Consider the following 13,012-nt stretch of genomic DNA (forward strand, 5'->3'; position numbering starts at 1 on the left):
AGTGCAGCCGAAGCCGGTAGTGGTAACAGTTACAACGGATCCGGCATCGAGCTCTAGGAAAGGAGCTAGTGGTACATTCAATCCGTCGTTCGAATGAGAGATTCTGCGATATTCTCATGCTCTGCCATCGGTGGTGGCGCACGATGTGCGAGAACGGGTTCATATCACGACTATGCAAACCCTCTTCGGCCCTGAGATGTAGATTCTACCGACTAGAGATTCACTGGAGAGTCAAAATGCTCAAACCCGTTATCGAACATGATTTAAGTTCGATACGACTTTCATGCGGTAACTCATTCTTGCCCACCGTACAGAACTGCCTCAGGTCTGTTGCAGTAAATGTGGGCAATGGAGCACTTTCTACCTTTCGTCGTAGAGAAACCAAGCCCTCCCTCGAGCTCAATGGGCGCTCTTAGCTTCGACCTCGGGAATATCGACGCTCACTTCCTCGACCTGCTCGTAGCTGTTGCGTTTTGAACCTCCAGGCAGAACAAGCTGCTCCACCGCGACGACTTTATCACCAAAGACAGCTCCGAGCTGCTCGAGAGTGTACCCACGGGTCTAGATAGTGCAATGATCAGCCTCCGCAACTCCCAAGTCTCCTGCGGCGAAAAAGAGGGACTATAAATTACCTCGGGCCACCAAATGGCGACGATGATGCCCATGACGGCAGAGAGAACCGCAAAGACGATATAGTAGCGCCAGCCAATGTGGGCTAAAGCCGTTGGAGTCACTGCCGTGAGGATCAAAGAGATCATGAACAGCCCCGACATTCCAAGCGAGACTCCCTGGGATCTCATGTAGCTGGGGTAAATCTCGGAGACGTAGATGAAAGAAGTTGCCTCGATGAATGTTGTGATCCTGCAGAAAACAAGATCAGCAAAGATTGAAGAAATCGGCACAAATAATTGACCGACCAGATAAGATCCAAGAAAATGAAAAATACGACGGCGCTGTTGCCTGCCTTGTTCGCCGTGCCAGCGTACAGCTTGATCAGGACAGCGACACAAATCATCCAGGCACTTGCGCCGGAGTATCCAATCACTACAAGTGTCAGCGGTAGAAATCATCAATCAGAAAGTCGAGCTTACGTAGCAATGTACAGCGGTTAACCTTGTCGTTCAGCCAGCCGCCGATGAGGTTGCCAATTGGATTCAAAACGGTCCAGGCGGCAAACAGCAGTGCAATGGTAAAGGGCCCATAGCCGAGAGTACCGAAGATGACTGGACCATACGCTGTGGGACAATAGTCAGTGAGAAGGCCAGATTCAAGCTCAGGCGAACCATGTACTCACCAAGGATGATGAGTGTCCCAATACACTGCGTGCCAAACATGGTGATAAAGCCAATGACCAACCGTTTTCGGAGCGGCGGCTGTTTCACCATTTTCCAGAGTGACGTTTTCGAAGGAGTTTCAAAATCGATTTGAGCCTTAAGAATCTGGTACTCTCGGTCCGCAAACTCGTGTGATTCGGACGACTTGCTCGAATGCAGTCGAATCAACACCTTCAACGCATCTTCCGAGCGACCCTTCATGTACACTATTTGGTGTCAGCCATTACCCCGGTTCCTGTTCGGGTTGCTGGTGCACAAGACTCACACCAACGAGGGCTTTCTGGAAGGAGCCAAATGAGTCCTAGGATCAGAGCTGGAAAGAGGCATTGGATTGCCAGTGGTCCTCGCCAGCCACCTGAACCGTTGACATGGTAGAAGGCAACGCCAATCCACTGGGCCACAAGCGTTCCCGTACCGACTTGCGCGCCTAAGACAGATGCTTTAGCTAATGTCGATCTGTATTGAGAGGAGCCGCCTGCTTACCGTGCAAGCCCACCAAGAATCCGCGCATGTTGGGTGGCGCAATCTCAGCCTGGTACAGAGGAACACCGCACATGAAGAAGACAGCGCCAAAGCCGGATATGAAACGAGCTACAATGAACATGGCTGGATGGACGGATCCAGTCTGCAGCGCGCCACCGATAATGGTAATGATGGATCCCACGGCAATAGGCGTTCGACGACCCCATCGGTCGGACACATATGGGTAGAACAGGTTGCAAATCAGAGAGCCGACGTAGAACAGACATTGCATGGCGGCGATCAGGGCATTGGAATGGTCGAGCCCTGGACCCGAAGTGACGAGTCCAAAGTACTCATACCAGTCCGGCTTGCTCAAGGTGCTGCCGACGATGGAGATGAGGTAGCCATAGGAGATCGAGCCCGTCGCTACGGTCAGCGCGACCTAGAAAAACTTGTCAACGCTCGGACATTGCAGTAGACCCTGCGGATACCCTACCAAGGTATTGTAAGAGGTTTTCCCTTGCGACATCGTGATGGGAGCAGAGTAGTATGGCAACAGTTTAGGAGAACTCCTGGGTGGTTGCTCTACCAGGAGGATATCGCTTGATAAAACGGTCGAGGAGCCAGCCCTGATTTTGTCAGTTGGCTCACCATCTCTGTTAAGGGTCATCGTGGCTCGGTGGATTCGGTAGCAGGGCAACCTTCGTCCAGCCTCCCCATGGGGAGGGAATGCTGCTGTGGGCGACATCTGGGGCTGCTTCCGGGCCACCTTTCGGTCCGAAATAGCCATTGCATCCGAATGTGTCACCATTGGGAGTGTTCTCGATAGCTAGACGACTTTTGGCCAAAGTGGCCTTTTCTGAATGGGCCACTACACTACTTTCTTATAAGCCAGAACTAATTAGACGACGGAGGTGCCGCGGGCTGGACTGTGCAAATTAACATGGCCGATAAGCGTCATGGCCTGTGCATAATGTGTTGACCTTGCCATGTGAACAGGCTGATCACTATTGTCTACGACAATCAACAATATAATCATGTACCTAAGCTTCGCTGGGGGCTCTGTAGTACACCGTTGTTTCTGGACCACCGTCCGTTCAAGTCAACAAGTATCCGGCGTCAATTACCTCAGTGGTGCCAGTGATCGATCGATTCTGTGCCAGGTGGACAATATGGTCTGCGACATCCTATTGACGAAGATGGTCACCTCAGTAGCAGCGCATGGCCCAGGGTCAGGGACTCACCTCCAAGGTAATAATCATCTTCAGAGGGTTTTTCTCTCGGACAGCATCGTGCATCGTCGTGGGAAATTTCATTCCCCATTCCTTATTCGACAATCAGCGCGCGTCAAAGTTCATGGTCAAGTGTCTGTTACAAACCGTAAGCATGAGGCTAGGCGCGACCGTGCTAACACGGATCTTAGGAGCAGCGATTAATGCCAGGGATTTAGCTCCTGTACCCATCTATAACTAATCCCCATCCGATGCTCCAGACGATAAAGAGAAACACTACGCGGGCATGCTAGGCGAAGATTAGCTGAAAAGTTTCAAGAAAATGTCGAAGCGGGAAGGCGATAGAGAGGCTGCTACCCTTAAAAACACTGGAGACCCACTAGTTAGCGACGACGATATAACTCTACGTAACGTAAGTAGTGAAGATGGTAAAGATGAAAAAGATAAAGTAGACGATAAAGATAAGGAATACGATAAGGATGATGAAGATAACGACGAAGACCTTCTCTAGAATATAGATATAATATATATACCTATCAGTAGAATTATAAAAGGCGACTAGAGGGCTAGAAGCCTTAGTTCTATAGACGGACTATTTAGCTCCGATTAGGAGTACGCTCTACTATATTACCGCCGTCTCGCTTTTAGGACGTGAATTTAGGCCTAAGGAAGATTTAACGGCGTCGGTTTAACCTAGGAGAAAGAGTCTATAGTTAGGGTAGGTCTATACTTCGAGTTCAGACGCTAACTACGAAGTACTAGGACGTAGACTTATATATACATGACTAATATTAAATTTAAGGACTTCACCTGGAATTACGTACCTCTTACGTATGAGACCCTTATGTTACTCGAACTAATCTCTAGGTGCCATTAGTTAGTAGGAGATCCTCTTGATCCTCTTACCCGGGTTTACTTATAAAGTAAGTTCGAATGCTTGTTCCCCCTACTCGGCTTGTAAAACAGGCCGGAACATTCGATTTGAGCTGCTTTAGTAACGGCGTAGGCCGAGGAGGTGTTCAGCTTAGCACCGGCAAAGTCATGATAGAAAAAAAGCTTACTAGGCAGCTGCCGCCGGGCTTGATTCCAGAGAGCGAAGATACTGTGGTGAACGATCCGCAGGTGGCCTCGAGATGATTTTTGGCCGCATGGAACAGGAACACGGGCGACTTGACGTTCATGCTGAAACAGTGGTCCCAGTCGTCCTCGTTGACATTCTCATCGAGATTCATGAAGTTGGTGAATGTCGTCCAGCCATGGTTGGACACTACCATGTCCAGCCTTCCCATGTGCTGGATGGCCTCGTCCACCAGTCGTTGTATGTCGGACCGTTTATTCAGGTCAGCCTGGATGGCACCATATTGTTTGGTGCCCGGCGTGTCTCCGTTCGAGGGTGAGCCTGGATATTGCGCGTTCAACTCCTCGATCAGTGCGTCTGCCTTTCCGCGGCTATTGCAATAGTTGATAACGACTCTTGCCCCGAGTTTCGCGAGTCTCCTTGCCACTGCAGCCCCCAGTCCAGCTGAACTGGCGGTGACGAGAGCGACAAAGTCACTTTCAGATGTAGACATTGTAGGCTAGGTCATCAATGAGCGACAAAGTGCGTATCGACGAATATGACGCTGGTGACTGCTCCGTCGAGGCAGGAACGAGATGATTGCTTCATCACGCCAACAGTCGCCCATGCGGCCGGGTTAGACCTGGGAGCTTTCCCGGCGTCCAACCGAACACCCTGGGTTGACTGGGCGATGAACTTGCCCTCGCTAAGATTTAGAAGAGCTTGGCTTTGAGGCCAAAGCGCGACTACAGGGGACTAATTTGCCAGGCACTTGAATTATGAATAATGCACCCACGAGACAGTCGAAGATTGCGGGGGGAAGAGCCTTACTGTCAAACTCGGGCACCGGGCCGGACTCTCGGAGTCGGTAGAAAGTTCGGTCCGGCAAACTGTGGGGGAGTTGAATATGGGGAAAATGGGGAACGCCAAACCGCACAGAGCCAAGCACAGATTGATTAGTATCCCGAGTATTCTATATGGCCAGGGTTAATGGTGGTAGGGTTTGCGTGCTAAATCCCATACGATACCTCGTTGTCGCCTCAAGAATCACGTCTTCCCACTCAACACATTGCCACCAACGATGACTTTTGCTCTCGGGCTCTTTTGGCCCTCAGTGGCCCTGGTGGTAGGTCTCGTGTACATGGGAGCGCGACTGCTGCGCGTAGGCATGCGTGAGGAGGGTCTGCCACCTGGTAAGAAGGCTCAACGCTACCGTCAACGCTCTGCTTGGGCAGCACTACTGCCAAAATGCTAACCTCCTGGTGTCAGGGCCGCCGACGCTCCCCATTTTAGGCAATCTACATCAAATGACGGATAAACCATATCTCATGTTTGAAAAATGGGCAAAGCAGTGTAAGAAATTTCAAGCAGGAATGCTTGTTGACGTCGGAGTGAGCTTATTCTTTCAGATGGTCCGATTATGTCGGTGAAGTTAGGAACACAGACGATGATCGTGATCAATACCGAACAAGGGATTCGCGACCTGTTCGAAAAGAGAAGTGGCAATTACTCGGCCAAGGCGTCAAATTTCGGCGCTGAATTTGGCGAAAACCTCAACTTACTCTTCAGGACGTAAGTGGGCGCGCCCCCTGTCCCGGCCCATTGCTTGACTGATAAACGGCGACAGCAACGATGACGTGTGGCGCCGGATGCGCAAGATGTATCACCTCCGCCTCAACATCACCGCTGCTAACAACTATCTTCCATATCAGGTGGGTTTCCGGGCATCTTGGAGAGCATTCTTAGAGAGCTGATCTGATGACTATGCTCAGGAGTTTGAGAGTCTGCAGATGTTGGACGAGCTGTTGGACAGACCACAAGATTTCTGGACTGTCCTCAAGAGATACACCACGAGTATTGGGGCGACGGTCATTTTCGCCAAAAGATACCCGGATCTCGAGGACCCCAGGGTCAAGGCACTCTACACGGTGAGCTCATTTTTCAATGGCGTGTAGCTGGCAAGCCTGAATAACAGATGAGCAGTGGCTCGAGAGATTTTCGGCCCTGATGGAGAAGACATCTTTTGCCGACTGGTACCCAATCTTGAAACCGTTCTATTTCCGAGCCCCTTCCTGGATCAGTGGTTTTCTGAAGGAAGCGGCGGAACTGAAAGAAATGGAAACGAAACTGTGGATGCAGCTGATTGGCGAGGGGCAAGAAATGCTTGATCAAGGCAAGATGAGACCAAGTGAGTGGTGATGCAGTGACCAGGCAAACATCGATATCGGCGACTAAACCCCATCAGGTTTTGCCAGAAATCTTCTCTTGACCATAGGTGCCGAATCTGGACAGATTGCGAAATCGGATGCTCTCACGTTCAAGCAGATCGCATTCGTGGTTGGCCATGCGTGGCCTGCAGCAGCGTAAGCCAGAGCCCCCAGCGACAGAGGCGGACTAATTTGACTCAACAACGCAGGGATACCACCTACAGCACCCTCATGGGCTTTGTAAAGGTAGGTGACTCGACGTCCTTCATAACACCTAGCTAACGGTACGACAGGCCATGGTTCTGTTTCCCGAGGTCCAGAAGCAAGCACAAGAGGAGCTCGATAGAGTCGTGGGAAGCTACAGACTTCCTACCTGGGAAGACTCCCCGAACCTGCCTTATATCATGGCGTGTGTCAAGGAGTCCTTCAGGTGTACGACATGTGGAAGTTATGCTGAGGACCTGTAATGCTGATCTCTCGGCAGGGATGCCAACAACAGTCGCAGGAGGCGCACCTCACGCAGCAACGAACGAGGATAGTTACTTAGGCTACCGAATTCCCGCAGGAGTCCCAGTTGTGAACAACGTGAGATGCAGCAATATCCCCTTGTCCTACTTGAGACGTGAAAACACAATCTAACCCTCGAGATCAGGTCTGGAGCATCAATAACGATCGAACGACTCCTCGTGATTTTGAGCCCCGCCGACACTTGCCGGGCCATAAGTTTCCCCCCGTCGGCGCGCCCATCGGATCAGATACATCCGACAAGCCTTATACTACTTTTGGCGCGGGACGGAGAATGTGTCCTGGTATTCATGTTGCTGAGAGGAGCCTGTATACGGCCGTCGCTCGCTTGTTGTGGTCCTTCAACATGAAACCGGCCGTAGACGAGAAGGGTAATGTTGTTCCGATCGACCGTGACGGCATGACACCAGGTTTCATGGTCACCCCTGTGCATTACAAGTAAGTTTGCCATTTCGAATTCTGATTGAATTATATACCTGGGAATATATGGCTGACGGGCTTATCTCATGGAGCAGCATGGTGTTTGAGAGTCGAGATGAAGAGCGAGTTGCACTGATCCGGCGGTCTTGGAAGCAAGCAAAAAGCTTTCTGGAAGAGGATGGGAGCTACAATGAAGCGTTCTTTCAGCAGTCCTTCGCGACTCAGTCACTCGCTTGAGGTGCACAGCTATATGTGTGTCCTCAAACAATGCGGCTACTCCAACAAAGTTCTGGGCTATGCACAATCTTCGAATCTACTCCTGCAAAAACTCTGAAATTTTCTGGTGCGATCCAAAAAGAAAAGGATATATAAGCTTGAAAATGAGACGCTGTGGAAAGGCCTCTGTGCAAGCTCTTTCTTGAACTTTCGAAGAGAAATTATGTACTTGGGTTCTCTGTCAGCGCAGCCGATCAATAGTAGTCGTTCGTTCCACGAGCTCGTCCCAGCTCGCCACTCCTATCCTGTGCTCAACAGCCTGGAAATCCAGTCCTGCATATTGTGGCTTGTACGCTCACAATGCCCACTCTGGTAACCCTCTTGGGCCGTTCTCGATGCGCTTCTTGATCGACCGGTGATCCTCTCCACTTTCCAATCTCCGTATAAGCTCCTCGGGATCAAAGTCAGTGCCGATAGGATTCTCTGCAAAGGCTCTAGATGCCATAAAAGCGTTGGCCTCATCGACAGTATCGAAGTTGTCCACCTGAGTCTCGATCATGTTGCCATCGGGATCGGTATAGTAGATGCTAGTTGTCGGTCCGTGGTTCACACACCACGACGGCAAAATACCAGCCTCTTTACGCTGGCGATAGGCCAGTGTAAGATCATCCAGGGTATTAAAGGTAAAGGCAATGTGCTCAAGACCAGCCGATTTCGGCACCTTAGGCCCAGTACCGGGGACGGCGACAATCGCGACGCGGTGGTGTTCCTCATCGTATGTCAATAATGAAAGAATCTCGTTCTCGTACGATGCCTTGGCGCCGAGGAATGTTTTATAGTAGTCGTTCATTGCCTTGAAATTTGGTGTACGCAACACCACGTGCGCCAGCGACGATGGGCTTTTGACCTCGATGTGACCCATGATAAACAGGATTGAAAAAGAAGGGACCAGTGAGTTTCCAGATTTGTTAAGAGACAGTCAACACCTGACGATAGTAAAAAAGCTCGTGCGTGTTTCGAACTGTACGGCAGGTAGTTGTTCACCACGTACGTACTGTAGCCTCTTCCCCCGCCGGACAACGTTCGGATTCAGTGAACTGTCAAAAAGATCGGCGCAACATGTCAGCCCTTTTGTGCCAACCTAGATTTATTCCAGACTTCAAAAGCCTCGCATAGAGCTGCCCGAGACCGATGGGCAGCCCGGTGTTCGGTACCCGGAGACATGTTACCGGAAGCTGGAGGATCCGGCCACAGGTCACGTAGGCTGAACGCATGTACAGCACGGTTTTTTGCATGTAGATGGTCCTCATTCTACAATCACTTCTTTCGAGTAGATTTTGAGGCTGCAACTCCTGATGCTTTTGGTTAACATGGCGGCGGATGATGGAGTTATACGCGAAGAGCTCTCACCAGATACGGTTCTCATTGCCGGAGGTGGTCCAGTTGGGCTGTTACTCGCGGCCGTCCTCTCGCGTTATGGGGTAAGATCCGTACTCGTCGAGCGGAATAAAAGTACGACACAATGGCCCAAAATGGATCTCACAAATGCAAGATCTATGGAGATCCTACGGCGACTTGGACTGGCGGAGGAACTACGAACGCACGGTGTACGAGCAGATATACCCCAGCCTGTACTTTTCTGCACGGGCCTGCCTGCTCCAAAGGCTTTGACCAGCTGGCAGCATGAGAGTGTGAGTATGCTCATCATCTCTTTCCCCGCGGAACACATTGCAACCCCAGGTTGCTTTGGAGTTACTGGAGGTTAACGCGTAGAGATACACAGGTTGACCAATTCCAAGCTCGTATCAACAGCACCAACGACGGCACGTTACCACTTGAGCCATGGCAGAGAGTGTCACAGGTTGTGTTTGAGGCTTGGCTCAAAGACCGATGCGAACACGATCCCTTGATTGAGCTGCGATACGGGTGGAAGGTAGAAGGGGTTAAGGAGAATGTCGACCAGGTCGAAACAGTCATTTCTAACGTAGATACGGGTGTCACATCAATTATTGTGTCCAAGTATGTGGCGGGTTGCGACGGCGCCAACAGCCGCGTCCGGCAGTCCCTCAAAATGCCCTTGGATGGCGGACCCATTCCAGCCTTCGTCCTGCTCGTCCACTTCAAGTCCAAGGATCTCTCGCGGCTGCATAAGCTGGGTCAATTCTGGCACATCTTCTTCTTCCAGCAGTCGGGGGAGTTTTCGGGCGCCATCATCGCCCAAGACGAAGTTGACACCTGGACGACTCACCTGTTCCTTCCCTTGGACGCGGACGAGTCCAAGATCGACTCCCACGAAGCGATCTATGAAGCTTTGGGCGGCTCTCACGGACCATACCCCATCAAGGTCGATAAAATACTGGTACGCTCAACCTGGAGACCTAACATTGCCGTGACTAGACAGTGGACGAGCCCAATGCGTCGTGTGTTCCTGGCGGGAGATTCGGCGCATCAACTCATCCCGACCGGCGGATACGGTATGAACACAGGGCTGGGCGACGCGTACGACCTGGGCTGGAAGCTGGCATCTTCCATCAAGGGCCATGGCGGCTTGGGGCTGCTTGGCTCGTACGAGGCTGAAAGGCGACCTGTCGCACTCCGCAATTCGGAACATTCTGGCGTCCACATGCAAACCCATCAATCAGTCAAACACTTGATCAACGGGTTGGACATTGCAACCCTCAATTCTGACTCCGAAGAGGCTATCGAGGCGCGTCGGAAGATCCACGAGCACTATCAGACAAACAATGGAGAAAATCTAGACTTGGGGATCGAAATGGGGTTTCGGTATCGGTCAACAGTGATCCTTACAGAGGGGGATGACATTAAAGAGCCAGAATGGAGCCCTTCTCGCTACATACCGACCACGTGGCCTGGGTCGCGACCGCCGCATGTTTTTCTGAAGGATGGAACCCCAATCTTCGACCTGTTCCACCCCACGGACTGGACGCTGGTGACGTTTGGAGAGGGCTGCGAGGGGATCGAGCACATGCTCCAGTCTGCTCAGGAGTCCAACATCCCTGTCAAGCATCTCCACCTGGTGGGAGAGACTGTGGCGGAGAAATTATGGGAGCGCAAGATGGTGCTCGTACGTCCTGACCAGCACGTTGCGTGGAGAGGAGACTCCGTTGCGTCGCTTGCCACAGCGCGTGACATTGTGGCCACCACCACGGGCAAGAAGCAAATTCAGACTGAAGCACCAAATTCCAAAGACAGCAAATTGCCCAAGCACGCGTTTACTGCGACCACTCAGCTCATGACGCAGGTCGATACCTTTGGTCTGGAAAAGATGAGCGACTTTCAGCGATGAAGCTGGAAGTTATTATTGCATTGTATCTACGGAAACCGTCTGCTGACGCAACAATATCCTGATAGAATACTTCGTCGCTTGGTATGGCATAAGTAGTAACTTGACTTGTATCTCTACCATTGCGAAGTAAACATACGCCATGATTCACTGGCTAGGACAAGTGACCGTCCTCTCGACACCGCCTTAGCCCGTCGGATTGTCTCTTACGGCCATGTATGCGTCCGTCGTGGGTTTGACTCTTGAGGGGCCCTTCTCAAGGTCATGAGCATATACAGATGATATCCTGCCAGCATTCACGAATAACAGGAGCTCAGGAAAGAATCAAGGTAGATATACCATTCAGGAAGAGGAGCTAACACGAAATAAGCACCATGATCATGCTTCGACTTTGTAAAAGTCGGGTTCGGCCTTGACACCCTCTTTAGCCATCATCTGACTAATTGTCCAATCTTCGTGAACATAGCCGTCGGGTACGTTCCTGGCGGTAAAGGGAGTTCCCTTTTCCAAATGACTAGATACAGCATCGTAGTTGGCCTCAGCATAATCTGCCGCGTCGTGGCCATAGAGCCACCTGGGCTGTGGCTGATTCAAAAATGAGGGGTCTTTCGCGACCGCATCCCAGTCTGTCTGATGCCAGCGATGTCGTAGCTCCCACCCTGCTCTTTGCGTGAGGGATGTGCGCTCGAAGCTTTTGGGGAGAAAAAGAAGAGAGCGAGTTAGCTAATAGATCGGCAGAATGACTCACGGTAGACTTACCGCAACTTCTCAAAGATTTTCAAAGCTCTTCGAATGTCCTTCTTCCCGGCCTTCTTGATCAAAACTCCGAGGGTGGCGCCGTCCTCGATAGCCTGAGCACCGCCAGTCCCGGATGTAGGTAGATGAGGATGGGCCGCATCACCCACAAGAACAATCCGACCTCCATCTGAAACCCATTGGCGGACTGGATCCCGCCAAAGTAGCTTATAGTCTATGAGGACTTCTTCAGGGATTGACTTTACCAGTTGCTGAAGAAGAGGATCCCAGCCGTCCACGACCTTGAGCATATCTTCCACTTTACCAGGCGCATTCCAGGACTCTTCGATGTCGGCCGCATCCTATAGCACAAGTTCTCGTCAGCCTTTCTGGACGGTTAATAGAGATCGAGTCGGCAGCTGCGATTTCCTGTCCGCAATTTCACCATACCTTGTGCGTACAGAAGACCGTCACGGCACGGAGATTTCTGTTGGTAGTCAGGATTGCGTGAGTATTCTCGCCAATCCATACACGGTAATCATCCTCATCGGCCTCTGCAATAGGTCTCGTCAATGGATTATCCTTGAGAGAGTCCAGATTGAACCAAGAGCGGTATACTGCGAAGCCGCTCTTCTGGGCTCTGCCCGGCTTCTTTGTCACGTGCGCCCTCGCCCGGCTATGGACGCTATCGGCCGCTACCACAACGTCCGCAATGACCCGTTCCCCGTTGAAAACAATGCCTGCGTGGTCCTCGTCCTCGAAATACTCGACGATCCGGGCGTTGAAGGTGAACTGCACTCCAATCTCCTTAGCATATTCGTACATGTAGTTCTGAACCTTGGTCCGGTTGGCGTAGCTGTTAGGAAATCCGTCAAACTCGGATGGCAGAGGTTGTTCCACCAAGAGCCTGCCGCTCTTGTCGCAGATCCTCAACCGCGTGGGAAGGGAAGAGACTCCTCGGATTTTCTCGAGCATTCCTGGCCATTGGCTGATGACGCGGGACGCGTTCGACCCCAGCATGATGACATCGCCTTGAGAACCTCCCAGTCAGTGGGAGTCAATACGGACAGAACTCTTCACATTGCGTACCTTGTCTCGACAGATCTTTCGACAGCTCGTAAACACTTACATTGCAACCGACTCTTCTGAGCGAGATGGCCGTTGAAAGCCCACCAAAGCCTGCCCCAACGACGATGACGTTGATAATGTCATGCATGGCGACCTTTTCACTATCCCTGAGTGTACATACCACGAAGCTCGTCCAGCAGACAACTTGAAGAGATTTACCATATCTGTAGCACTGCAGTGTGCCAAGTTTCCAGGCACTGCGCGAGCGACTGGATCGTTCGGGATCGGGACGAGGACTCCGAGTGCGTCAGCGAATTATCAAAGTGATAACGGGTTTGTCGAGTCTAGTCATGTCTGATTGGATGGTTGCCAGTCAGTAACATTTCCGAAGCCCCGAAGCGCCGGTACTAGGGGAATGCCTCGGGTGGGTAACGACCCCCAGTCTTTTCGGA

The 13,012-nt window shown here is 51.5% G+C and overlaps 6 protein-coding genes across 6 annotated transcripts; 2 read left to right on the forward strand and 4 right to left on the reverse strand.

Annotated features, from left to right (window-relative positions):
• Positions 1-399: 399 nt before the first annotated feature.
• Z517_05766 (uncharacterized protein) lies at positions 400-2,466 on the reverse strand (the record flags this gene model as incomplete). Its single annotated transcript, XM_013427508.1, has 8 exons — positions 400-561; positions 633-861; positions 918-1,044; positions 1,092-1,235; positions 1,295-1,540; positions 1,600-1,761; positions 1,818-2,238; positions 2,293-2,466. 8 exons carry the CDS (start codon positions 2,464-2,466, stop codon positions 400-402), a joined length of 1,665 nt encoding a protein of 554 aa, XP_013282962.1.
• A 427-nt stretch (positions 2,467-2,893) lies between these two features.
• On the reverse strand, positions 2,894-4,599 carry Z517_05767 (uncharacterized protein; the record flags this gene model as incomplete). The annotated part of the gene is made up of 3 exons (XM_013427509.1): positions 2,894-2,983; positions 3,041-3,121; positions 4,090-4,599. 3 exons carry the CDS (start codon positions 4,597-4,599, stop codon positions 2,894-2,896), a joined length of 681 nt encoding a protein of 226 aa, XP_013282963.1.
• A 567-nt stretch (positions 4,600-5,166) lies between these two features.
• On the forward strand, positions 5,167-7,474 carry Z517_05768 (uncharacterized protein; the record flags this gene model as incomplete). Its single annotated transcript, XM_013427510.1, has 12 exons — positions 5,167-5,278; positions 5,355-5,438; positions 5,495-5,657; positions 5,713-5,797; positions 5,858-6,013; positions 6,069-6,273; positions 6,331-6,448; positions 6,502-6,538; positions 6,586-6,724; positions 6,777-6,877; positions 6,945-7,255; positions 7,333-7,474. 12 exons carry the CDS (start codon positions 5,167-5,169, stop codon positions 7,472-7,474), a joined length of 1,653 nt encoding a protein of 550 aa, XP_013282964.1.
• Positions 7,475-7,808: 334 nt separating this feature from the next.
• Z517_05769 (uncharacterized protein) lies at positions 7,809-8,375 on the reverse strand (the record flags this gene model as incomplete). The annotated part of the gene is made up of 1 exon (XM_013427511.1): positions 7,809-8,375. One exon carries the CDS (start codon positions 8,373-8,375, stop codon positions 7,809-7,811), a length of 567 nt encoding a protein of 188 aa, XP_013282965.1.
• A 448-nt stretch (positions 8,376-8,823) lies between these two features.
• On the forward strand, positions 8,824-10,760 carry Z517_05770 (uncharacterized protein; the record flags this gene model as incomplete). The annotated part of the gene is made up of 2 exons (XM_013427512.1): positions 8,824-9,144; positions 9,237-10,760. The coding sequence occupies 2 exons, from the start codon at positions 8,824-8,826 to the stop codon at positions 10,758-10,760; spliced, it is 1,845 nt and encodes a 614-aa protein (XP_013282966.1).
• A 375-nt stretch (positions 10,761-11,135) lies between these two features.
• On the reverse strand, positions 11,136-12,708 carry Z517_05771 (uncharacterized protein; the record flags this gene model as incomplete). The annotated part of the gene is made up of 4 exons (XM_013427513.1): positions 11,136-11,448; positions 11,517-11,854; positions 11,943-12,523; positions 12,582-12,708. The coding sequence occupies 4 exons, from the start codon at positions 12,706-12,708 to the stop codon at positions 11,136-11,138; spliced, it is 1,359 nt and encodes a 452-aa protein (XP_013282967.1).
• Positions 12,709-13,012: the final 304 nt, after the last annotated feature.

This window comes from Fonsecaea pedrosoi (genome assembly GCF_000835455.1).
Source record: "Fonsecaea pedrosoi CBS 271.37 unplaced genomic scaffold supercont1.4, whole genome shotgun sequence".
Taxonomy (NCBI): domain Eukaryota; kingdom Fungi; phylum Ascomycota; class Eurotiomycetes; order Chaetothyriales; family Herpotrichiellaceae; genus Fonsecaea; species Fonsecaea pedrosoi.